General features: G+C 40.3%; 1 protein-coding gene across 2 annotated transcripts in view; it reads left to right on the forward strand.

The window, feature by feature from the left end:
• The window catches only part of LOC134746508 (uncharacterized), a 130,507-nt gene extending 110,123 nt beyond the window's left edge, over positions 1 to 20,384 (forward strand). For both annotated transcript variants that reach the window (XM_063680930.1, XM_063680922.1), the window contains 3 exons: positions 465 to 647; positions 13,390 to 13,492; positions 15,564 to 20,384. In XM_063680930.1, coding sequence (XP_063537000.1) covers positions 465 to 647; positions 13,390 to 13,482 — 276 coding nt within the window. In that variant the 3' untranslated portion in view covers positions 13,483 to 13,492; positions 15,564 to 20,384. The remainder of the gene's footprint in view (positions 1 to 464; positions 648 to 13,389; positions 13,493 to 15,563) is intronic.
• The last annotated feature ends 950 nt before the right edge of the window (positions 20,385 to 21,334 follow it).

Genomic DNA, 21,334 nt, shown 5'->3' on the forward strand with positions numbered 1-21,334 from the left:
TATACTTTCTCTTAAAGTGATTTCCATCATTCACGATAAAAAGAAATGGATGGACCCAGTATTTTCTGTGTTTCTCCCTCTTCTTTAGGCGACTTCTTAATAGCAGCAGGATGAAGACAAGTCTGGTGCAGTCCATGGCTTTTGATCAACTGCGGCATATTTTTCAAATTTCGACGGCCTGCGACACGACGTCGTGACGTCGCGCGTTGCGGCAACGTGCTACGGCACGACGTCATAACGTCTAATTGTGTGTAGGCCCTTAAGCGTTAAAAGTCATCATAGTTGAGCGGGGAGCCCATAATACACAATAATAATTACTACAAATAAAATATATTATATTCTATTCTATTCTATTCTATGCGATTACAGTTTGGTATACGAAATCCTAATTCAACCATTAAAGTCGACGTAAACATAGTAAACAAGTAAACATTGTTCAAAGATATTGTAACCTGGTGTTCCAGGTGGAGACGCCAGTCAGGTTCCGCACGTCGCCGCCGCTGGAGGCGCTGAAGCCGCGGCGCGCAGGCGCGGGCGCGGGATGTGCGTGCGCAGCGCGCGCGCCCGGCTCGCCGCGGCGGCGCCGGGCCGCGCTGCCGCCGCCCCGCAGGCACCGCCCCGCGCTAGACTTTGATAAGATGCAGCAGGTATGGAGATTTCCTATTTTATGGATAGAACACCTAGCAGCCTGAGCTTGCGGGGCGTCGCCTTTTTAACCGACTTCAAGATTTCAAAAGGAGGAGGTTCTCAATTCGGTTGTTTTTTTTAATGTTTGTTACTCCATAACTCCGTCATTTCTGGACCGATTTTGAAAATTCGTTTTTTGATTGTAAGTATATACATACAGATTGGTCCCGTTTTTGTCAAAACGCAGTTCTGATGATGGGATCCATGAGGAATTGAGGGAACTCCTCAAATGTTAAAGGCATACATATAGTGATTTTAGTATTTTCATCAACAAATCAAGCATTTACATTTAAAAAAGTGACATTTGATGAAGTGGAACTGCTGATGATGATCAGAATAGAACTCTTTAATGACGCATAGTTCAAGTTTGGCGATTTGTCACCTTCGTTATGTTTGTTAAGCAAGTTAGGTTTTCAAGACACATTTTTGTCAAGCTCGAGTTCTGATGATGGGATCCATGAGGAATCGAAGGAACTCCTCAAATTTGAAAGGCATACATATAGTGATTTTTGTATTTTCATCAACAAATCCAGAATTTCCATTTATAAAAGTGACATTTGATGAAGTGGAACTGCTGATGATGATCAGCATGGAACTCTTTAATGACGCATAGTTTATGTTTGGCGATTTGTTCTCTTCGTTATGGACCCAGACCCAAACTTGGACCCGGACTCGGACTCGGACCCGGACTCGGACCCGGACCCGGGTCTGGACATGGAACCCAACTCGGACTCGGACCCGGACCGAACTCGGACCCGGACCCAGGCCAAACTCGGGCCCAAACTTGGACCCGGATAGCCGGACACAGACCCGGACTTGGATCCGAACCCAGACCCGGACCCGGAAATGCTACTAAAGTGGGTTAGGTGGGTGGGCGTTTTTGAATTGCGATTCTCACAGACCAGAACTTCTATCAGAAAAGTAGGTTAGGTTAGGTTAGAACTGAACTACGATGGGAGCAGGAGAGGATGAAGAAGTCCCAACAGTAACATCCACTGAGCTCCACGCGGCGGTGTTTCGGCTCCGTGCCAAGAACACGGCCCCCGGGCCTGACGGCATTCCGGGCCGTGCTTGGGTCCTGGCCATGGACGCCCTAGGGTCAAGACTGTTGAGGCTCCTGACCGCGTGTCTGGAGCAGGGCCGCTTCCCAAGGGACTGGAAGACTGGGAAGCTAGTGCTTCTGCATAAACCCGGGCGGCCGGCTCACTCTCCATCTGGTTACCGTCCTATAGTCTTGCTTGATGAGGTGGGCAAGCTCTTCGAGCGGATAATCGCAGCTCGCCTCATCATGCACCTGGAGCGCGTAGGGCCGGATCTTGCCGACTACCAGTTCGGCTTTCGTAGGGGCCGCTTGACGGTAGATGCCATATTGCGGGTTCGGGCCATGGCTAAGGAGGCTGTGTCCCGGGGCGAAGTCGTCTTGGCGGTGTCATTAGACATCTTTAACGCCTTTAACACCCTGCCCTGGGAAACCGTAAAGGAGGCGTTGCGGTACCACAAGGTGCCCCCACACTTGTCGCGAATCATAGCCGTCTACCTCAGCGAGAGGGCTGTAGTCTGGCCAGGGCGACAGGACTGGAGTCGAAGGAGTATGTCGTGTGGAGTTCCGCAGGGGTCGGTCCTACGGGGGGAAAACTTGCGTGGAGTAGACGTCACGTGTTACGCTGACGATACGCTCGTGACGGCCAGAGGACCCAGTTACCGCGACGCAGCTGTGCTCGCGACGGCGGGAGTCGCCCACTGTGTGGCCCGAATCCGGCGTCTAGGGCTAGAAGTGGCGCTAACGAAGTGCGAGGCCATTTGTTTCTTCGGCCCGCGAAGAGCGCCTCCAGGCGGCGCAGAAATTATTGTGGGAGGTGTTCCAATTGCTGTCAAGCCGACGTTACTCTACCTCGGCGTCTTGCTTGACAGCAAGTGGAACTTCGAGGCTCACTTTAAGCGTTTAGCGCCCAAATTACTGCTCGCAGCGGTGGCCTTTGGGCGTATACTGCCCAACCTGGGAGGGCCCAAGGCCTCATGTCGCCGCTTATACACGGGTGTGGTGCGCTCGATGGCGCTTTACGGTGCCCCAGTATGGGCGGATTCCCTCAGCAGCCACAACATTGCCCAACTGCGACGACCGCAGAGGGCAATGGCGCTAAGGGTAATCAGAGGATACCGCACAGTGAGCGCGGCGGCCGCGAGCGTGCTGGCCGGTTCTCTGCCCTGGGACCTGGACGCGAGGGTCCTCGCGGCGCTGTACCAGTGGCGCGGGGAGGCGCGAGCCCGAGGTGACCCGAAAGCACCTCAGGAGGTGGCGAAGCGGCACACTGAGCTGCTAGAAGACGCGACGGAGATGTGGGTGCAACGGCTAGAGCGGCCGAGGGCTGGCTCCCACACTATAGAGGCGGTACGACCAGTCCTCCGTGACTGGGTTGAAAGACGCTCCGGTGTCCTTACCTTCAGACTAACGCAGGTACTGTCGGGGCATGGCTGTTTCGGCAGATACCTGCACAAGGTTGCCCAGCGGGAACCGACACCGGAGTGTCACCAATGCGGAGCCGGCGTAGACTCGGCCCAACACACATTGGCTGAGTGCCCAGTTTTTGGCGAGGAACGGGAGGAGTTGGTCGCCCAAGTAGGGCTAGACCTTTCGCTGCCAGCCGTAGTTCAGGCCATGCTGGGCAGCGAAAGTGCGTGGGAGACTGTGCTCACGTTCTGCGAGCACGTCATGAGAGATAAGGAGGCGGCCGAGCGCGAACGGGAAGTCCAGGCCGAGGCTGACCCAATGCGCCGCCGCCGCATAGGCCGCAGACGTGCCGCTCATGAGCGGAACCTGCCGCCCTAATGAGAGCCAGCGGGCGGTGGACACGGGGGCGTCCCCGCCCATGACGCTGGCTCCCGAGATGGTAAGCGCGACCTAGTGTCCTGGAAGCGCTTCCACTGGGTAGGTCAGGGGAATAAAAAAGGGTATGGATCCTAGGCAGGATAGCCGCTGCGGGGTCGCGGACGCATTGCGTGAGCTTCCCCGTAACCCCGCAACCACAGCGGCGAGAGGACACCATGGGGTTTAGTGGGTAGTGGGGCCTCTATACAGCCCTGAGTCCCACATAACCGTCCGGGCCCGGCGGTATGCGTAAAAGCATTCCCCATGTAAAAAAAAAAAAAAGGTTAGAACTGTGACCCTTACAGAAACGAAATGCTATCAGAAAAGTGGGTTAGGTTAGGTTAGAACTGCGACCCTTACAGAAACGTAATGCTGCTAGAAAAGTGGGTGGTTTCACCTCCTTTTCTACATAATTAGGCAAAAGATACTGTCTTTTTTATTTCATTGTCTGGAATCTAAGAGTGCACCATCAACAACAAGTAATCTTCCAACTTTTAACGGCATCCCCCATTGAAGTCGGTTTTTTTTTTCTTAAAAATTATTGCTTTTTTTGCTCCACCACGTAAGGCACGTGAATTGTCTGCTGAATTTTATTAATTACCTACATAAGTATTTTTTACCCTTTTGACGAAATTTGGCAGAGGACAAAGGTCGCTCACAAAGCCAATGTAAAGACGTTGCTTCAATGTGAAACATACGCTACGTGCCTTTCTATTGATGTCACCAACCTAGCGCCTCTTACTAACCACAACCAGGACTAGTGCGATAACTTCTTACGAATCATCGTTACGGATTTTAAGGCCAAGTTATACTAGGGGTGAGACCAAACCCGCGTCAAGACGGCATGTTTTGTGAATATTGCTTGCACAGTATGCCATGTCACGTCCATGGGCCACGTGCACGTACGAGACACGAAACAACATATATGTGTGTACGCGATACAAATAAACAGGCATGGACGTCTTGGCATTCGTCACAAACTAAAGCTTTGGAGAAAATATCGTAACTATTAAAAAATATTTCGAGATTGTCATCAGTAAATCATATGACGATACCTTAACATATCTTTTGTAAGATGATTTCTACTAGGTATTAGGTATGTATCTAGATTACAAGTATTTTTAATAGGTATATAACATAACATAAATATCTACTCAATACTTTAACACGTTTTAATGCAGTGTAAATTTTACATTCGGATGTTGACTGCAGCAGCGTTGTTTTTGCAACATCTTGCGATTGGAACTAGTCGCATATATTACATTACTGTCACGATTATATAGAACGCTCAATCCGCCACGATCAAATTAAAGATCAGAGTGTGGTCACTGTAGGGTTTAAATTAATTATAACAGATGTACAACTGCATGCAAAAATGTATCTACATCATACATACATACCTATACATACGGGACATAGCTCTTAAAAAGGATTGAGTTGCTTTTCGAAGATTAGAAGATTACACTTGCAGGTTCAAGGAAACTTTGTTATGTTAGGCTTTAGGTAATGGTTTCTAACCGCATTTTGTAAATATAAAAATCGGCCAAGTGCGAGTCGGACTCGTGCACGAAGGGTTCCGTACCATTACGCCAAAAACGGCAAAAAAATCGCGTTTGTTGTATGGGAGCCCAGTTTGTTGTTATAGCGGCAACAGAAATACATCATCTGTGAAAATTTCAACTGTCTAGCTATCACGGTTCATGAGATACAGCTTGGTGACAGACAGACGGACAGCGGAGCCTTAGTAATTGGGTCCCGTTTTTACCCTTCGGGTACGGAACCCTAAAAATAGCTGATTGTGTCGATTGACGAGGAATCCTCACCTGCCAGTCTCCCTGAAAAATATTAGATATCCGTCGTAATTCAGTTTAACGCCTGTTCGGTAACTCGATCAAATTCATCACGCGCGTTATGTTAATCGCGCCGGTAACTTCGTTTGAATAACTCGCATTACCATGAGGGAAACACCTTTATTATTAATATTTATACGTAAAACTGAGTCAAAAGCGACGTGCCTTAATGCATTTTATAGGGTGTTAATTCACTTTGTCGACTTACCTACCGTTTAACAACTTTACCTACCTACAGTACCTACCTAACAACGGTTTGTATAATTTGAAACATTTCACATAGAGTACGGAAGAATAGAGATTTACTTGAAATAATTAAGTAGGTATAACCGCCTGTGCAAGCGGACTTGCGCTCCAAAGGTTGCGCACGCAGGTCTGGTACCTATATCACAATTTTATACAATGTTTCATTTATTTTTTTCTTGAAACAGACTCACGCTTGACTCGATGCAAATATCTACAATTCTAAATCTATTTTAATTTTATCATGTGCTACAGTGCTACACCAATTCATATGTTTTTAGTTAGAGCCCATATGAACTTGTGTCACAGTATTACAATATTCCCTACAGTAGCGCGACGAATGTACTTACGCAGAGCAACGGAGGGGAACTCGCGGGGTGGCGGGCGGCGCGGGCCGCGTACCACAAACACGCTTAGTTTGTGGTACCGAACGCGAAGGGCAGACGCGGGCGTGTTTTTACTTCAATTATCATCACTACATAATTATTAGTAATAATTATACATATTCTATAACGGTGCGCACAAACTGTTATGTGTACGGATGTAATTCGACATCGAAATCCCAGGATTTAAAGTTTCATAGATTTCCCCGCGACAAGAGGTAGGTTTTTCATTTGTGTACTTATAAGTTGGAACTAAATACCAGAACACCATCTAGTAATTACCTACTTACTAAGTATTATGTAATTATTTGTATTAACTAAGTTAAGGGTTACTTGCACTCTATCGTGACGAGAAAAACCTCATGAAGTTTTATCAAAATTATGTAGTACGAGGTACAATCAGCATTATTTACCTACCTATTAGGTAAGTAGGTAGGTATGTACAGTCAGCTGCAGAGAAAAAGTACCCCCCCCCTGCATGCAATGCAGAAATTTGTATGATGCAAAGGTGCTAAGCTTCATGAAATTTATAAAATTGCCAAGACGTAATCAATCTTATATACGTATACTACCTACCTACCTAAGTATAATATAAATGTAGGTATATATAGGTGTTTCCACGGGAGTTGAGGTGAATGAATGAAATGAGTGAGTGAACGTGAATGTAAATAGAAACACTTAATTATAGTTGGTGAAGCAAATCTTGTCAGTAGAAAAAGGCGCGAAATTCCAATTTTCTGTGGGACAATATCCCTTCCCTTCGCGCCTACGTTTTTTAAATTTGCCGCCCTTTTCTACTGACAAGATTTGCTTGACCAACTACATATTTTTAATAGGTATAAAAAAGAGTAAAATAAGGCAATTTATTACTTATTCTCTTTGGTTTCTACGATTAATATTATATTCATAATAATTACGCATATCTGACATTTACTTATTCATATACTTACCCAAGCCATTTATTTAAATAAAATCGCTTAATATTTCATTTGCTGTTTTGTTTTAAGTCGATGAGTTAATTATTTTGAATGTCCATATGAATAAATGATTACACCAGATTTTTAATAATCACAATTGTTTTATTACCCATTTTGTGACCACCCTAGCATATTTGCATGTGACAGCGTAAAGTACCTCTACACTGGCGGCGGCATCGCGCGACATCAAAGGCGTTGCGCTACTGTAGGGAATAAGAATAATTGTAATACTGTGCTTGTGTGCTTTTCTAATTTGTGTAAATATCTGCTCAGTTTTTTTAAGGCCATTCCATTGGTTTGCCGCTGTCACTGTTACATTTGCCAAGTGTCAATTTTGCTCGAATTTTTTCGATTTTTATTTATTTTAAAAACGTTACCTTACAATATCAAAATTCTAAAGCTATGAATTTACTATTTAAGATTGAATTTTCTTCTTTTTTGTTTATAGTATCACATAATAAATAACCAAGTAAAGTTGGATTAAAAGTCCGAGTTAGAGGTTACTTTGGGAATTAATTGTATCGAGCGAAGTGTCATAATTCGTGTCTTCCGGAAAGAACTACGTATATTTTTTCCACGTCTACGAATATCAACGCCTCTTAGAAAAACATGATCATATAATTTTTCGCCTTCTGATTCAGAGAACCGCCTTAATGGTTCATTTGTGCTTGGACATTCAATTCATGTAATCACATTGCACAATGACCGTGGAGGGTGTCGCTGTCGGTATGTTAGTAGAATTACTAAATACAGTAACACTTTTATGAGATATATATATCTGAGTGAACAATTCTTCGACATTTATAAGGGCAATTAAATTAGGTACATATTTCTTAGATATTATACCGTATAGCAGTGACGAGTCGCCCATATTCGGTTTCACCGACTTGTCCAAAATATCTAGTTTATGGACTTCAGTAATAATATTTTTTCGGCGACTGTACTTGAACGCTACCCTAACTCTAATTACAATCGGCCGCACGGCCCGCACGTACAACTGGTCGTGGATCTCGGGCAATTTGTCGTGTCGTGTCTGATTGCCATCAGCGCCGCTTTCTGGATTTTCATTAACTTTTATTTGCGGCTAAATTTGGTTTGCTCTCTTAATTTAAAGCGGCAGGGCTGATACTTCTGTTCCGAAGCGATTAGGCCTTTACAGAGTAGTCACGGTACTCACGGTACATACCCAGATAAGAATACACTAGTTAGGAACTCTTGGCCTGAGGTAAATCAATTATATTTAGGTAGTAATTGAGTAGTAGGACAAAATGTTATTACCTAGTGTGCGTGAGGTAGACGTCCGAGTGCACGTCACTTTCCTAATACATGTCATCTCTAAACATACGTCATTAGTTATTAATAGCAATTAACCGTTATCGATATTCTATAGGGTCATCAATCATCAATACCTATCCAAAAATTAGTGCTGCTGCAGATGAAGGTTTGAAATTTTGCATACAAATAATACAGAAATAAGAAATTTGCAATGCAGTTCACCAACCACGAAGATTGCAAATATAAACACCTAGATTTATATCCAAAGCTGCATACAGTTTTATTACTTAATGTCAGATGTATTATTAAGGTAGTGCTATGCGGGAGACACGACGTTACGTTTTTGTGTAAAGCGGTTATAGCCTCGTCAGCGTTGAAATAGCTGGGCTGATGTTTATTTTGGTTATTTACGTGAGTCGTGTCGTGTGCGATGCACATGCGCTAGCGCTTCCCACGACTGCACGTGGTCTCGGCCGCTGATATTGCTATAGTAGCCGCAAACCTACTGCGGACTGGGTTCATATCACTATTTCCCCTATTCTTGATATTAGTAATATATAAGTACGCATACTTAGCCGCTGACCAACCTGAGGAGCACATTCATATCAAGATCTCTATCACTTGATATATATACAAGTGTGCCTGAGAAGTCTTACGACCCCATTGGTTAATTTTATTCTCTTATTTACTTAAACGATACTAACCACTAAGCAGGCCGATACAAGTTCGGGAACCTCTGAACTAGGCTGAGGAAGATTACAAAGCGACAAAAATAAAATAAAATGTAATAGTAGACTTATATTGACCGGGATATAGATAGACCGTGATTACCTTTTGAATTCAGTCACCCGTGAACAAGATGCATTTAACTGCGTCGAAATATCGTGAGCTCATAAACAATTTTATTCAAAAGGTAATCACGGTCTATATCCCGGTAATTATAAGTCTAGTGAAACTAACCGTGAATCATTCAGAACTCAAAATGTAATAGTGTCGCAAGTAGCAATATATGCAACGCTTATTCGTATATCAAAGGATTAAATTATTTATTATGAGTCGGTTGCACCAAATGACCAAACCGTCTGTCCCCGTAAAACGTTCGGTAAATTTTATTGTATGGGAAGTTTCATAGATTTCTGCTACGTAACGTTAATCAGTCTATTAACTGTGGTTGGTGCAACTGGCACTTAGTCTGATATTAATGAGTAATTAATCTGTCTAATGACAATAGTTATTTGTTATACAAGGGTGCAAAGTTGTATTTTACCCCCGAGTGTTTCAACACACGAGAAGTAAAATACATTTGCGCCCGTGTGTAACACAAAACTTTTCATCTCACTATAGCGAGGAAAGTGCAACATCCACAGGCGTTAGATCATCTTCATCACTGGAATCACTCATTTCTTTACGATATTATAACAGAAAACTCTGGAAGTTGTGTATTTTTACGCGAGTCGGTGAGAAAAGGTTTTAAGTAAAAAAATTGTTGACAATGTTGACATTTCTGATGTATGAAATATCAACGATGCGTTTTGAAATTGCATCGACTCAACTTGTGCGTTCAGAATTATATTTAACATCATTATAAAAAAACAAACCTTTCTTATGGAATTTTAAGGTTTATGACTTAAAATCATTAAATAAAGCTAAATTTGGTATTTTTTATTAGATTCTCAAACCATTTATTTAATGATAATTAATATCGAACGAACCATTATCATGAGCGTTTTACGTTTTGTTATCTGTCAAGCTACTTAAACACGCTCCATCCAAGGTCAAATTACTTTCCCCACTAGTGGATAAAACGCGTTTTTCCCCGCTTGTATTGAAGGATAAACGACAACTTTCCGAGCTAGTGAGGGGAAAAAGTTTTTGAACGTGCGTGATGATCGACAGATCTGAGTCATAGTCATTCACATTAGGCCTCATATGACAGGTCAGAGTTATCGTGCTTGGAAACATCGAGCATTAGATAGGACTCTCCACGCACCCTGAGGGGCTACCTCCAAAGTCGATAATCGAATATGCAAGAGTGATAGAGAGGCAGATAACGAATATTCGTTTTTCGCAGTAGGTTATCTGGCTTGTTCACGGTTCATGAGTTACTGTATTTACATGCAAGGGTGTTTCCGTTGGGTTCAATCAACATGCTAAGCTTGCAGATACTTGTACCATTACGTCTTAATATAAATTGAGTATTCTATGTACGGTAAGTAGGATGCGTGGGCGAATGGTTTATGCACCTTATTATATATATATATATATATATATATATATATATTTATACCTACGACTCGCTTCCCGCCGGCGGGACTCAAACTAGCCCATAACTAGCCAGTTGGTTGCCACACGCGATCACGCACGCACGTCAGCGCGCGCTCTGCCAAAGAAATGTCTTCGCCACGAACAATAACACGGCTTGTAGTGTCGATGGATGCAGAAACAACAAAACAAATAAAAAGTATGGTTTTTTCCTCTTTCGACGGATGAGGAAAAGTAAGTAGACATTCTCAATATGCCTACTGTTATTATTTATACGATAGTTACAAGCTACGTAGGTACTATTAAATTGTTTTAAAGATGTAGGTAATGCTTTTTACGACACATTTATAGCTATATATCTACCTAAGACACCTAAATATTGTACTCGTTGTGCTGGCGCACGCGGGGCGGGGAGAGGCGCGTTGAAGGTCACTCCATAGTATTTTTGTGTAGGTATCAAAACGGTAGGTATTTGCGTTTTCTTTGAGAGATAAGTATCTGTTCGTAAGAACTATTATATAATCTGTGGCACTGTTAGCTTATCAAATGAAACCAAGCCAAACAAGTGCGCATGCCGTGGGTGAAGTGAAGACTTGCGCTCCAGATAAGGATTTGAAGTAATTCCCTTCCGCTCAGTTCCGCGTGATAAGTTTTATCGCCGAGATCCCTGACCTCTCCTGTATTTTTTGCAGCTTGAGTTATATAAAACGTAACATATTTAGGTCCACTACACTTATAAGTTATGTGTCTTCAAACTGTATAGGTATATTACCTAAAAAAGACAACCCTTAATACGATCGCTTCGTCAGGAGATATAGATTCGTTCGAGGCTTCGAGATACAAGCAGGGTATTGTTGTAGATAAATACTTGGTACCTATTCTAGTTTGTATCATGTGAACTAGTTCTATTACGCCTTTGCGAAAATTCTAAACTTCGAAAATTCTCACTCTAACTAAACACGTACCATAAAAATCCGCGCGTCTCAATGACTTCCGCCCCATTGAGCAGTCGTCAATGGACCGCATTCCTTGCGCGCGCCCTTATATGGCCAGCAGTGGAATGAGAACTCGATGCATTACACTTTTTGCACTTAGCCTCTTGGTATGGGGCTTGTTTTTGCTGGATTTGATCTGTGGAAATTATTTAGGAGTGGTTAATATAAGGTTTTTCTTATAGGGCGCCACTAATCTGATATATGAATAGCCAATGAATTGTTTAGTGTAAGAATGGTCATTTGTTTAATGGCGTATCGGTTTGCTTTCATATTTATCTTAGGTATATAAACGTAAAAGTCCTGACTGACTGACTCACTTAAATCAACGCCCAGCCCAAACCGTTGGACCTAGAGAGCTGAGTTTTTTTTACAATAGGTAGTTTTTATAATGTTAGTATCCACTAACAAGGGGTTTTTCAAAATTCATCCCCTAAGGGGATGAAATGAGGGTCCAAAGTTTGTATGGGATTCAAGTTTTATTTTAAGCTATGAATTCGAATTCGATACCTTGGGTAAAAGATATATTATTAAAAACAAGAAAACTAATTTCAGCGTTTTTGAAAATTCATCCCCTAAGGTGGTGAAAAAGGGGTTAAAAGTTTGTATGGAGATCAAAAATTTTATCAAATGCGGGACTTAAAACTTTGTATATGGGCATATTATTAGAATACAGTAAAAGTAATTTCAGCGTTTTTAAAAATTTATCCCCTACAAGGGTTAAAAAGGGGTTGAAAGTTTGAAACCATTACAAAATATTAATGCTTAGAAACTTCTTAGAAAGGCATAATAGCCGCTTACAAAAAAATATTTCGACGTTTTTGGAAGATAAACAGGGGATGAAAGTTTGTCTTGGGGTTCAAATTTTATTATAAGCTAAGGAACTTGAAACTTTTCACAAAGGTATTATATTTAAAAAAAAAAAAACAAGAAAACTAATTTCAGCGTTATTAAAAATTCAGTGTCACCACTTTGGGGGATGAATTTTTAATAGTGGACTTGAAAATCTAAGTGCTGAGAAGGATTATATCGAGAACAACTTTTTTCAGTTAGGGACTTGAAACTTTGTCGTGGGCAACAGCTAGTAATACATATATATTTGATCGCAAATCGAATTGTGTCTTTCACGGCTGAACATTCTAAATTTGTGTTCAATATGTAGGTACATCTTAGCGGAAGCCGCTCGACCCCAATTTCAAAGGAATACCGCAAATCGATGTACAGGTTAGCCGTTTGGCACACACATACTAGAGGCCAAAACAAAATTTTTGACCCGCAGGTAAAACATTTTTTTTTTGTATGGAAAAATTTTTTTTTTCAAAACCTATCGAGTGTGGTATCATACGAAAGGGCTTTTTGAGGCGATTCTAAAAATATATCACATCATTACATTTCGGGCATTTTTTTTAAATTAAAACAAAAAGAATATTATATTATTTTCAAAATTGCTTTCTTGGGGTTCGGTATCAAGATATTACGTATTGGTTTTGGAAAAAAAAAAATTTTTTCACATACAAAAAAATAATGTTTTACCACCCCCGCAGCGAAATTTTTTTAGGAACTGCGGGTCAAAAATTTTGTTTTGGCCTCTAGTATGTGTGTGCCAAACGGCTAACCTGTACATCGATTTGCGGTATTCCTTTGAAATTGCGGTATTTTTATACGAACGGGTTAGACTATCTAGTTAGTTCGTGCCTTGCCTAACAGCAGATTTCAATCAAATAGATTTTGTCGACCGGCTGTTATTTATTATGGATATACATATTACTTACTGACTACAATAACCGATAGGATTATATAAGTAATTATAAATGAATAAAGATATGATTGATAATATTTGTTTGTTTGTTACAGCTAAAGGTGGGCGGCGTGCGCTCATGGCGCGGCGTGGGCTCGCACGCGCATGCTCATGCGCATGGCGGCGAGCTTTCCGTCTTCTGCTGGTGATAGCGCGCAGGTAACTATCATATCAAAACTATTCATCACTATCATTCTTATACCTCGTTCATTTTCAATTCAATTTGTGACGTTTTCAATCAAAAGGTACTACATTGTCGCTTACCATAAGGACGAAAATTGCTTGTATCTTTATACGAAAAACCTGTCAGAGCGTCTCTATGGCAAGCGACAATGTAGTACCTTTTGCTTGAAAACGACACATTTTAAGCCATTTATACTCGTTTTTTTTTGTATTGAATTACCTTTTTGTGCTTCTTGAACCCTCGAGGCACATACTAGATGCACACGTTAGGTATGTGAACCTTTCAGCTATAACTATAATTGTTCCTTTGTACCTACGTTAGCAACTTTTATTTAGAAGTGACCAATATTCGAATATTAAATTGCCAGTCACTTAGGTCAACGTTTAAGACGAAAGGCGATGAAGTGAGATGACCGCTTCTCCATACAAACGTAGTCCCCATTTCCCTCTCTAGATATTATATTTTACAAAATAATTTTACGCAATTTGATGTACGACTACCTATACTTAACCACATCTATGCTCTTTCGTTTCATTTTTCTCCATTTGTAATTAGTATTATAACAGTGAGGACTTCATTGAGTACCTAGCTTTTAAAAAATTGTATGGAATTTGATTTTTGCTCCTGTAACTTATAATAGAAATCGAAAATACCCGATATTTTCTCATGCCCAATCCAAATAGTGCACTTTATAATTAAACTATCTTTGTTGTCACGTACATTAATTGCAGAGGCCGGGAAAATGCAATCGTGGATGAGTTCGACAAAGAAGACGCATCCACGAATTGCTATTCCTGCCGACGCATATATAGTTGGTCAAACCAAATTGTCAGTAAATAACAACAAAATAAACTATACTCATCCCTTTCTTTTGGGTGCTAGTACTAGTGAATGGAAAAGATAGTATGATTCTCTCTGTCTATGTTTGAAATGAGACAGTCCTTTGACAAACTATAATTATAGTGCTTTTCTCCAAACATGCGAGGAAATATTGTAAAACAATCATTATTTAAGCATCAAGCATCACTCAAATCGAACCTTCACGTCGAAAACAATTTTCCTCTTTCTTATAGTGCGACATAAATAATAGAAATTATAGAAATTAAATGAAGTGGAACTAAAAAAAATCCATACTAAATTGTTGCCATGTTATATTACATTACTACAGAGGCCGGGAAGGTAGGGGTTGCCGGCCGAACGTAGTGAGGCCGACAACCCGTTTTCACGCCGATGTATGTATAGTGCTTTTCTCAAACGTCTAATATAGGTATATAGTTTGTCAAAGGACTGTCTTATTTCAAACATAGACAGAGAGAATCATACTATCTTTGTCTTACACTAGTACTAAAACCCAAAAGAAAAGGATGAGTATAGTTTTTTATATACTGACAAGATTTGCTTGACCAACTATATATCAATCAAATATCGTTTATTGATTTTTTTTTAAACTTTAGGAGTATTCCAGCGTAGCAAAACCGTCTCGTGTGATGCGGAAGGGTCCAGGATTTTCCCCAGGCTACCATCCCACACAGTCCTACCGCTCTAATGGCCATAGTGCCATAGAGCCCGTCAGGTTTAACAAAAAAAAGGCGTATTGGCAGAATGTCATAAACGAACCAAAAAGCAAATATTGCTTATAGTTTTTTTTTAATGGCTGAATGCCATGATGCTGTGCCACAATTATATGTGAAATAGAAATTTAAAAAAAGCCACTTCCCGGCCTAGGCCTGCAACTTTGTATGAAATTTCATTACAGACCTCTCGTCTAGCCGCGCCTGAAACGTGATACTTCCCAGCATAAAGAACGTAATATCAATATTACTTAGCATGTTTGAGAAAAAGCATTTTACGTCAAAAATGTGACAGTTACGTAGGACAGGCGCCCTCAATAATTTTCTACAATTTCTTGTCGGACTATATTCTGCCATTCAGTACCATTCAATATGATTGTGCAATATAAACTGTATGTGCATGCATGAGATCCTTAAAAAATATAAGTTGTAAGTATTTCCGCATGTTCCTTAACTGTATTTTGTCCTGTTGCAGTGAGTCGTGGTCCCCCTGCGTCGCGTCCCCGGGCCGCGGGCCGCGCAGCGCCGCGGCGGCGGCCGCGGCTCGGACCGCTCCCTAGATATCCCAGCACCGTTCCATATCATTGATAACTGTACACGACATTTTGATCTTTTTATTGCTGACGTTCCTTTTGCACTCAATAATGATACAGTACAAAATAACGAAAGACTTTAATATTGTAACGCTTGTACTAGACGGACGGGGCGGATCCGACGCGACCGCGGGTGGAGCTGGGCCCTCGCCGTTTGGGTGCGGGCGAAGTTCTTTTCTATTTCTTTACGTATAAGACTCAACTTTCACCTATCGTTACTTCGAATCGCACGTTTCGACTAATTCGTTTACACTACGTTTTTGGGGGTAGAGGTGTTTAGACACGTGTCATAACTTACAAGTTGTTGCCGGTGTTTAGTCCCAAATAATCTTATTTCTCAAAGATAAATAATACGACGCTTCCTGTGGCATGTTTTGGTCGGTGTAGATACATGATGTTAGAATATATGTGTTAGGGCAATGAAGTTTTAGTTGATGAGAGTAATTTCATCTTAACTTGGTGTATTTGTGTAGGGTCGTGCGTCGCGTCGGATCCGGTGACGCCTTTTACAGATATATCGTACGACCGTCACATTAAGTAGTATTTTTGAGATATTTACTGTTTTTGAACGTTGTGTTAACACTGTTACAATGATTTGAACGTTTGTATTAGACGCGGTGACATTATAAAATAATATGTAGGTCACATATCGGATCAATGTGTTACGTATCTACATGACTCGTATTATTTGTACCCGTAGTTAAATTAGGTACGAGTATTCTTTAGGAGGCGGCTTATTAAGTGAAGATGTCGACTACATTATTTAAATAAAAAAATATTTGCGATATTTAACTGTCGACTGATTAGTTGTATTAAATCAAAATTTGCAGCATCTGAAATTATGTCCTATACGGTACACTATGTGTAGACGCGGAACATACGAGTATTAGTAGGCTTAGCACAGGAGCGCCCCGACAGTATCTCGCCCGAGAGATAGACTACCGGTCTCTCTCTAACTAATAAAGTTAGAAAAAAATGGGTAGTCTATCTCGCTCGCGAGATATTGTCGCGGCGCTCCCGTGCTAAGCCTACAGAAACTAGTAGTATTTCTTTACCAGACACACATAACATGTGAGGACTGAGGAGTGTCTTTTCAAAAGGGTTCATTTTTGTATAGATTTCATAGAGAAATAAGCCCTTTTGAAAAGACACTCCTCATGTGTGAAGGAAACTTCAAACTCTAGTAGGTACATATCCATCGTGTACTCAACTCAAACAATGTACCTACAATTAATGAATTTGTAGTTTTGAGTCGGGCGGCACGACATCGGCATGTAGCTAGCTTCTGTACTTACATTACATATGATCTTATAATGTCACCGAATAGACTGGATCTTCCGCGCGAAACTATTACAAAGATTTATTTAATTTTTAATTTAGCGATGCCATTGCTAGCTACATCCCAAAAAATATTTTTGTTACGAGTTATGTGATAGAATGGTATCTCGGGACTGGAGTCTATGAATTAAACTACGACTGTGCCTCTGATTTACAAGACAGATCATAACTGAAGTTATCTCAGTAATAAAGTACATTTTATTCTTTAAATTAGATGGACAGCCGTTTTTTTATTAAGGACCCTTAAATTTTTAATGATTTGATCTCGAGCCACGGCCCAATCTTCGCTCGCAGCGGATATTATCCTTTTCTGCTCGACTTAGATTGACGCGCGTGGTTCCTACATAGATTTTATAATATTTTATCAAAATAAAATGTCAATTGTATGGGAGGATGAGTTTGCGCCAAATCGTTTAGGGCTATTTTCAGAACCTGAATAAATATATGAGTATGGGCTGTTATAAAATGTTCATCAAATAGGTCAAAACTTATCTATCACGTAAACGGAACTTAATCACGTACAAATAAATTTATTTACTTTTTCGACAAATCACCAAGACTACCCGTACAGTAGTAGTGGTTAGAACAACCCGCGCAGCTAGAGCATGCTGATTAGTAGGTACTTATCGACATGTTCTAGCAGAAACTTGGTACAATCCCTCGCAATCGTGTGCCTGCGACCAAGGCGCAATTTCAAGCTATAGAGTTTGAAACGTCAGGAAAAACCAAGTACGCGATTATTTGCCGTTAAAATAATATGCGAAAATCGTGATAGGTACATCAATACTTATACTTTAAACCTAGTTGGGGGTCAAGTCAAAAATGGGAGTACCTATACGGGGCAGTATGAGCTAGGCGCAAGCTCGTCGTACAAGTTTTGTCGGTTGTATTGTACCCTAGTTGTATGTTATAGTAGTTTTATTTAGCAGAGCTAAACTTTTCGTTACTCGTTGTGTTAAACGGGATTAAAGTGGTGCAAGTGGATTCAGTGAACTTAACGATAAAGACAATTTAACAAATTAATACCTACGATTAAAATAAAGTACTAAGACTTTTTTTAAATAGCTTGGAAGAAGATTGTATGTATAGATGTAAGGTAGAATAAGCATAAATAGATGTAGTAGGTATAACAAATTGTAAGGCAGAAGCCAGCTCTTGAATTTAACTTTTTGTGTTGTTTAATCGCGCATTATTGACGATATTTGTTACGATGCACCTTCCGTTCGAAATAGCGCTTCAACGGAGGCGTTAGCCAGGGCCGCATGCGACATTTTGTAAGTTTTGTTTGTGTTCTTTACCGAATTAGTAGATAAGCTAAAATCCACAAAGTATTTTCAGTCCATCGCAATACATATATATTATGATTAACTCTACATCACCTACAGGGAGACTTCATCTCGATAAAATGACACGTGTAACGTGCCTACCACATTTAAAATAACCATATGGTAACCACGTCACTATGATTAGTCGAAGTCTCTTCTCATCTAGTTACTGACGCGGTAATGATTCATTTTGATTGTCGAGACTTGTAATTATTTTTGTTATGAAGAAACAAACAAAAAAAAAATTACAAATCTCGAAACTACCTATGCTTACGAAGTATCTTGAGCGAGTAAACTTGCTGTTTGGAATTTTGATATCCCACTGATGCTCGACGGCCGATTTTAGGTTTACCTTCTATGCTGATATGAATAGACATAATAAATATCGCATGCGGTATTGCCACCGTTGTAGCACCATGTTGTGCGCACATATATGGGCCTTGGCGCCGAAGCCCTGCAGTGGGCCCTTTTAGTTATACCTTAAAATTGAAGAATTAAAAGGCGGCAGGTCGTGAACTTAAGGCCGTACACACGAGCACTTTATCAACGCGTTTTAAAAAAGCGCTTGAAGCGTTTGAATGACACAAATGGATACATCTGTATTTATTCACACGATGGCGGTCACGCTTTTTATCAAGCGTTGTTGGAACTGCGTGCGGGCGGATTCAAGCGTTTTCCAGATTTCACTCCGTATACGTTATCTGTACACCCTTAACGCCTTCAATATGCAATGATGTAGATGCATTAGGATACGGTACGTGGGAAAAATACAATTTGATCCCCTAAAATTATGCTATTTTTAGGGAAATGGGGGAACACTTAGCTATAGGTCTGTGGTGATGTTACATCCGCATCCGGATAGCTTTGTGTCGAAAGCTCAGTTTCCAACATTAATCAGTCAAGAAGAACTGATACTTGATAGGTATACTCGTATTGGAGGCAGATTTTGATTTAACAAATTGTTAAGGTTTTCATCTTGTTTTGACACGAAATTGAGTCTGCCTCCTGTTATGATACGGTGTACAAATGTTAATTAACATTTATCGTACACATTCCGAGACTGACATTAATGCCGGAAACTTTGTAGCAATCATGTGATGATTTGTGGTATTTTCTATAAAAAGGGACCTTATTGTCGATGGCGCTTACGCCATTATAAACGATGCTCCGATATAAATACAATGCCGCGTAACGCTGTGCGGCGTAAGCGCCATCGCCATTAAGGTCTCTTTTCATAGAAAATGCCCCATTTGATGAAAGTAGATTTTGTATGGATATTGGTCAACTGTATATTTTTGTTCATGTAATCTAATCACCATTTGATTTACATTTATAGTAATTATAATGCTGTTGCCTGATAAGATAATTCTAAAAATACCCCAGAGTAACCACCTGTTCCAGTTTTTCAGATGTAATACTGGAAAATAACCAGTATTTAGTTTGTATAATTATTCAGTATACTTATTTACTTAACCCTAATTATCAATCTGCAGATAAAATATAAGGGCCTGTTTCACAATGTCCAAGTAAAGTCCTGAATAAGCTACTTGCAACTTATCTGACGAATAGTCATCGTTGGCGTTTCACAATCTTCAAATAAGCTTAACTGGTAGATAAACATTTTTACAAGTTGAGGTAGCTTTATCTGGCAGTTAATTTATTTTTTAATTATCCAATACTTTACTCAGACTTGTATTGGCCGTTATGTAGTGAAGACTGTTTGGTAGTTACTCTATTTACAGGTGGACATCCTGGATTCCACTCATATTTGAACAGAATTAACAACTTCTGTAATAAAAATTCTATCCTTATCAGGTACAAGTCTACTGTTGTTTTCTTAATTTTGAACCTCAAATGTTTAACAATAAAGGTTTTTATAGAGGAAACGTTCATGTTTCATGTGTCTTTCAAGCTTGGCCTACCGGGCAGTCCGTGGGGCCCGCGGGCGCGGAGCAATCAGTGATATTTTACAATAAATTATTTTGTTTTTATATATTGAATTAACAAGCGTAATAAAGAGTGAGCAATGGCACATCTTAATTGCTGTTTTATTCTACCTGACATATTCGCCACCTGTTTCAATTAAACTAAAATAATAGCACAATCGGATTAAGTCTAACCTCAAAATCCTTCCAAAGATATGAAATTTGGTATATATGTTAATTAAAGGTCTCTTTTTCATGTCCACACTATTTGACATTTGGGGACCTCGAGGAATCGCAGCCATCTTGGAAAATGTGTACCATCCTTGAGAAATTTTCGTTTTACTTTAAATATACGTTCTCTATGAAAATATGGTGTATCTAAGGTAACATTAAAGCTTATTAAATTCTACACAAAACAGTCCAAGATATCTTTGCGGAAAAAATACATCTTGTTATAGAAAATAATAGCTGAATCCAGATTTAGCGCTTATACCCTTTCAGGGGATATTCTCTTAATATGAAACTTGGAGGATTATGAATTCCACTTTTGTCTATACATTTGTACACGTTCTACCCCAATATCAACATTTTACTCGACTGCGACTTAAACAGAAAGTAGGGTTATGGGTTTAAATACTGAAATCAGTACACCCTGTAGCTTAGGATACTGGACGGATTTTTTAAAATGACATATTGGTAGATTCCTCTTGACCTTCACAACCTGTTTACACTTGTTTTATTATAGAAAAATCAATACAGCCGCCTTGAGAGGTCGTCGAATAGTAAATCATATTTTTACTTCTAGCGCCTAAACTATTGAATGGATTTCAATAAAATAGACATCAGTAGATCCATAATTGGTACACGAGTGCTATGCAATTAATATTTACTAAAATAAATGGAGGAAAAATGTTTAGGACTTAAAAATGTGACTGCAAAAAAAGGTTTTAGGTCTTAAATGGGGTTTAAACAATAGTGACATTAATGAAATTTGACACCTACAATTTCAGGGATCCCTGTTTGCGTGTTATAAAATTGGAGCTTCGGGGACCACGGGGATCAAAC

The sequence above is a fragment of the Cydia strobilella genome, chromosome 1, assembly GCF_947568885.1.
Source record: "Cydia strobilella chromosome 1, ilCydStro3.1, whole genome shotgun sequence".
Lineage (NCBI taxonomy): Eukaryota > Metazoa > Arthropoda > Insecta > Lepidoptera > Tortricidae > Cydia > Cydia strobilella.